General features: G+C 39.9%; 1 protein-coding gene across 1 annotated transcript in view; it reads left to right on the top strand.

The window, feature by feature from the left end:
- The window catches only part of Atf7ip (activating transcription factor 7 interacting protein), a 93,242-nt gene that overhangs the window by 72,870 nt on the left and 14,435 nt on the right, over window positions 1–5,937 (top strand). Inside the window, exons 10-11 of the mRNA XM_028781043.1 lie at window positions 2,650–2,714; window positions 3,494–3,572. Coding sequence (XP_028636876.1) covers window positions 2,650–2,714; window positions 3,494–3,572 — 144 coding nt within the window. The remainder of the gene's footprint in view (window positions 1–2,649; window positions 2,715–3,493; window positions 3,573–5,937) is intronic.

Genomic DNA, 5,937 nt, shown 5'->3' with positions numbered 1-5,937 from the left:
GTGTGGGGAGGATGGGGGTGTCATATCAGTGTGTGGGGAGGATGGGGATGTCATGGTGTGTGGGGAGGATGGACGTGTCATGTCTGCATATGAGAGGGACAGAGGGTTGTCAGTGTGTGGAGCTGGAGCTGCAGTTACAGTTAATTGTGAGCTGTTTGTGTGGGGCATTGGAACTCAATCTCTGGGTCCACTGAAAGCACAGTATGTGCTCTTAACCACTGAGCCATCTCTCCAATTCCAGTTTTGAACCTCTAAAACATGGAATGCTAGTCTAATTTTAAAAGCCCGACATTAAGGGGTTGATTCATAAGACTTACGTAGTTGTATAAACTTCACTAAACATCTCTGATTTCCAGAAGTATGGGAGAACTAGAGCTTACAGAGCCTTACATCATAGAAAGATACTAAGTTAGAATTTGTATATACTGTAATAATAATTTGATATAATTTGATTTCTCATTTTTGTTAATTTTGTCAATAGATAATTTTCAGCTTCCTACTTTGAGAAGTAGCTCAGGTGGATAGGAGGAAGGGAAGAAAGCAGAGACAAATGCTGTGTTAAAACATGAGGCAATGTTTAGCCTGTTGTAAAGGACGGGGGTATTGGAAATCTAGGTAAAGGGATGTTGTTATCTTTATGTGAATAATTAACTTAATCTGAGACAGTTATGCCAAGGATAGAGTCATTCTGGATTACAAAACCACACACATACACACACACACACACACACACACACACACACACATAAATTTAGTATTTAGGTTAAAAAAATTTACTGTTTTGGTAATATTGCCTGTGTATATTAATTCTTTCACATTAAGACAACCTAGAATTAGGGTTTTTTTTTTTTTGTTGTTGTTGTTTTGTTTTTCGAGACAGGGTTTCTCTGTGTAGCCCTGGCTGTCCTGGAACTAACTCTGTAGACCAGGCTGGCCTCGAACTCAGAAATCCGCCTGTCTCTGACTCCCAAGTGCTGGGATTAAAGGCGTGCACCACCACCGCCTGGCCCTAGAATTAGTTTTATGGTAAAAGTGTTTCATTAAAATATATATATTTTTCTCGTTTTTTGAGATAGAGTCTTATTCTGTAGTTGTGGTTGGCCTAGAACTTGCCGGGTAGATCAGATAGGCCTCTGTCACACAGAGCCCTCCCTGCTTCTGTTCCCAAGTGCTGGGATTGAAGGTATGCACCACTGCACCCAGCCAATTTATTTATTTTTTTTAATAAAAAGTAAGTTTATATTAATATAGTATTTCTTCAAAAATAAAATCAAGGCAAGGTCGGAAAAAACCATGAAGTCTTTAGTTCCTGTCCTGGAGTTCACTTGTGGGCCTTTATCTTAGTTGATCGTTTAAATGTAGACTTATATGTGTAATATAGACAGTTTTTATCAGTTTTTAGGTATTTATGGTCTCCTCTTCATATGTTCTGAGGGTTTGAAAATAACAGGAAAACCATATTTGACCAAGAAATTGTTTATTTCCAGAAAAAGGATGCATGTTTTTAAGGTAAGAACCCTCCTGATAGTGTAGCTAAGTATTCTCAAAGAGTGAAAGCAAATTACTTCAATGGATGTAAAAAAAAAAAAAGTTATAAACTCTTAAAAATTTTCTCTTTTGTCTGTTAGAAATTTGATAATGAAAAGACTTGCTTTTCATGCTGTTCTGGAAGTAGTTTTCAGGTCTATAACAATCTTTCCATGGAAACTTGATACAAGTCAAACGAAAATGAATATAGGAAAGTAATCTGGGTAGGTAGATGACCTCAATTCAGAGTCCCACCACTTAGATAAAGTGAGGCCTGGCAGCAGGAATCTAAACCCAGTGGAGGAGCTCAGACAGGCGGATTCATGGCACTGTTTAACCAGCCATCCTAGGAGAAGAGTGGTCTCCAGGTTCAGTGAACGATGGCCTCCAGAAATAAAGAGGAGGGTGGTTGAGGAGGACACGTCGTGTTACTCTGGCTTCTGTACATAGCCATGAACAAGCATGTGCTTCTGCACAGCACGCAAAGAGAAACAGTCTGTACTTAAACTAATACATGTATATATGTTTACCATCCTTGCTGTAAATTTCTGCACTAAATTTATCATGAACATTTTTTATATAAGATTTTCCCCAAAGACACATGATATGAAAGAGTGGCAGTTTGCTTAACCATTTACTCATATGGAACATTCTGGTTGTTGTACAAATGTCAAATTGTATTTCTCAGGTATTCTTTAGGATAGTTTAAGTTGCTCAGTAATGAGTAAGTATATGAAGCTTGACATTTTATATTGTGAGGGCTGGAGAGATGGCTCAGTGGTTAAGAGCACTGACTGCTCTTCCAGAGGTCCTGAGTTCAAATCCCAGCAACCACATGGTTTCTCCCAGCCATCTGTAATGAGGTCTGATGCCCTCTTCTGCTCTGTCTGAAGACAGCAACAGTATGCTCATACATAAAATAAAGAAATAATTTTTATAAAGTAAAAGAAAAATTTATAATGTAAATTAGCCTTCTAAAACAGAATGATCTGTGAAATCATGTATATCTCTAACATGCTGACAGAAAAATCATGGGAGAAGAATACATCAATTATGTGTGTAAAGCAGCCTGGCCTTTTATCATACATGTGTTAAAATTTTCCTTTTTTGTTTAATTTGCAGAAAACCAGACGAACAAAACAATAGATTCCACTGTTAATAAGAAAGCAGCCGATAGCACATCACAGGTAAGTTGTTTCTCTTTGCCACAGAATCATGTTCTGATCAACAAAAATTAGGGTTTTCCTTACATCATTAATTACAGGGCTTATTTTTTCTTTTTTGAGACGGGATCTTTCATAGCCCAGGCTAGTCTCAAACTTGCTGAGGGAAGGCTTTATTGTCCTTGGACTTTTGCTTTTAGAGGATTTAGTAAAATGAGCAGCATCTGCCTGGACTGTTGAATGGAGCAGTGGCTCTCCGATGCTCTGCAGCATGGAATTTTCTCCTCGTGGTCACCATGTTCTTTCCCTTGTTGATTTTCGTGTCACCATGATATCTGTAGAAGTGTGTTAGTGTTCTTTCTGCTTGTCTGTCGGTGGTACTTTCGGATTGTAGATGTTTTCACCAGTTTTTTTTGAGGAAGGTCATTATTTCTTCACATACTCAACTGTTCCAATCTCACTTAACAAGTCGTATTGCATTTCTTTGTTTGGGGGTATAACAGTGTGGGTATGACAGTACCGAGATTAGTGGACAACTACAAGTCAGTTCTCTGGGGCTTGAGCTCAGTCTTGCAGAGCCTTTGCTGAGCCACTATGCTGGCCCTCAGTCAGGTGTTTGAACTCCACTTGATAGCCAGTTCTCCTCCTCTTCCTCTTTTTTGTTTATTTGTTTGTTTGTTTGTTTCAGTCTCCATTCCTTGGGTGTAAAAATTCTGTTGGTCAAACACCATTTTCACTATTACCACACATTTCCGTAGCAGCTGCCAGTTCGATTGCAGAATCAACCAAGTTTTATTTTTCAGAGTGGAAAAGCTTCTAGCAATGACTCAAGTGGTGTCATTGATCTCACGATGGATGATGAAGACAGTGGAACGACACAAGGTACGTGCGTAGTGATTCTTTCAATAAATGCTTCAGGAATGCTTCCCCTCCTAGGATTTGGTGAAGCTTTCTGGTGGTGACATTGTGTCTACACTACTGTCCTTATTAATCATTTGATTTATTTACATTTCAAATGTTATCCCCCTTCCTGGTCTCCCCTCCACGAACCCCCCCACTCCAAATCCCTCCCCTTTACCTCTAAGAGCGTATTTCCCACCCACCACCCCCCACGCCTGGCTCACCCCTGTAGCATCCTCCTCTTGAGAATCGAGCCTCCACAGGACCAAACGCCTCACCTCTCACTGATGCCAGACAAGGCAGTACTCTGCTGCATATGTGGCAGGAGCAGTGAACTGGCCCCATGTATACTCTTTGGTTGGTCTTCCTACGGGGTGGTAGGGCAGTCCTTTAGCCCTTCCTCAACTCTTCCGTGGGGTCCCTGGGCTCAGTCCAATGATTGCCAGCGGTGAGTATCTGCATCTGTCTCGGTCAGGTGCTGGCAGAACCTGTCAGAGGACAGCTATACACCAGTCTCCTGTCTGCAAGCACATCTTGGCATCAGCAATAGTGTTGGGGTTTGGGGTTTGTACATGTAGTGGATTGCACAGTAGGGCAATCTCTGGATGGCCTTTCCTTCAGTCTCTGCTCCAGTTTTGTCCCTGCTTTTCCACTGGGTCAATTCTAGGTTAATTTTTAGATGGATGGATAGCTCCATCCCCCTCCACTGGGGCCATGTCTGTCTCCTGGAGGTGGTCTCTTCACGTGGTTCTTCCCTACTGTTGGGTATTTTGGCTAATGTTGTCCCCACTGGGTCCTGGGAGCTTCTTGCATCCCTTCCTTTTGGGACTTTGTAGTGGTTCCCCAAGTTCTCCACCCCCACTGCTACTTCCTTCTGTTTTTTCTCCTGGCCCTTTGAGAATGAGAGTCTTAGAATTAAAAGCAGCACTCAGCTCCTGAGTGAGTGTGAGCGAGCTCTAAGGAGGCAGCAGTGAGATCACAGCACTAAGGTTCCTGCGCTGTCCCAGGAGCTCCTCTAATGAGACCTGTCCTCATACTGGAGGTGAAGGACTAGACTAGACTAGGAAGTGTCAGAGTCAGCAAGAGACCCAGGGATCAAGACTAGTTCTTTGGTTGCTTGCTTCCTTAACCTCTTTCCCTTCTTTCTTCTTTCCTCCCCTCCTCTCCTTCTCCAGTCCTGTCCACTCCTTCTAGTGTAGATACTTTTAAGTGTCTGTCCATTAAATTTTCATCACTTGAATTGCTTTTCTTTAGTGCTATATGAATAAAAATCAAAATTTTATAATCATTCTTATCAAGAGTCCCTAATAATTTTCTTAGTTGCAGTGTTCAGAAACTAAATTGGATAGATACTAAGGCATATTCTGCAATGTTTCATGAATAAAAGTTCCTGGGTCAAATATAATTGCAAAAGTGTTGTGTTTAAAAAAAAATTAACGCTTTTTTCTTTTAATATATGTTAATTTAGCCTTTGCTGTGGTAATTTATAGTGTAAATACCCAGTTATGATTTAGACTCTGATATTTCTCAGATTTCTTTGGCTATCAAAGTGTCTTTGCTCACTGTAAAACATGTAAAAACATGATAATGTGTTTGTTTGAAAAGATCTAATGCTAATTGCTTTTATCTTGAAGTCAGTAAACTTAAAAAGTTATGTTTTAGGGTATAAGACAGTTGATTTGGAATAAATAAATAAATATAGCTAATTCTGTACAGTGTATAGAAGGACTGTATAAAGCTGAGATCTAGTTGATCCTTATTTATCCTGTCCTCCATCAAGGCTGACCTCTTGATGGTGTGATGGGTACCATGACTGATATCATGGTAATTTTAAATTCAAATCATCATTTTACTTTCAGTTTTGTTATTTTGCTCTTGGGAATTCTTAGAGAACAAAAATAAATACTGAAGCAGGATTTCGTGTGGGCAGAGTGTCCCAGGCATTCCATCGCCACTGTGCTGGCCTCTTAAGGCTGCTTTCATTGACTCACGTTTGGGTCATATTAATTTTCCCATTCTAAAGAATATTGTTCTCTAAGAAAAAAACAAAACAAAACAAAACAAAAAAAAGAATATTGTTCTCCTATTGCAACAAACTGAAGGACGCAAATGGATGAGGGTCGACTCCTAAAGAAAGTAGTTGGTTCCTCTTCTTCAGAGGGCCCCATGTCAGGGCGTTTCTAATGGTAAAGAGTCCGGTTTTGACACTTGAAGCCGTTTTACTTTAAGATACAGATAGCGATGAATATAGCAAGCACTTATATAAAAATCTAAACAACTCTTAGGAATTGAGATTTAAAACCTTCACTCTACATTCTTTTTTTTTTTTTTTTTTTTTTTTTTTTTT

The sequence above is a fragment of the Grammomys surdaster genome, unplaced genomic scaffold (assembly GCF_004785775.1).
Source record: "Grammomys surdaster isolate TR1022 unplaced genomic scaffold, NIH_TR_1.0 373, whole genome shotgun sequence".
Taxonomy (NCBI): Eukaryota; Metazoa; Chordata; class Mammalia; order Rodentia; family Muridae; genus Grammomys; species Grammomys surdaster.
Note: the sequence above shows the minus strand (reverse complement) of the source record. Positions and strands in the feature narration are given on the sequence as shown.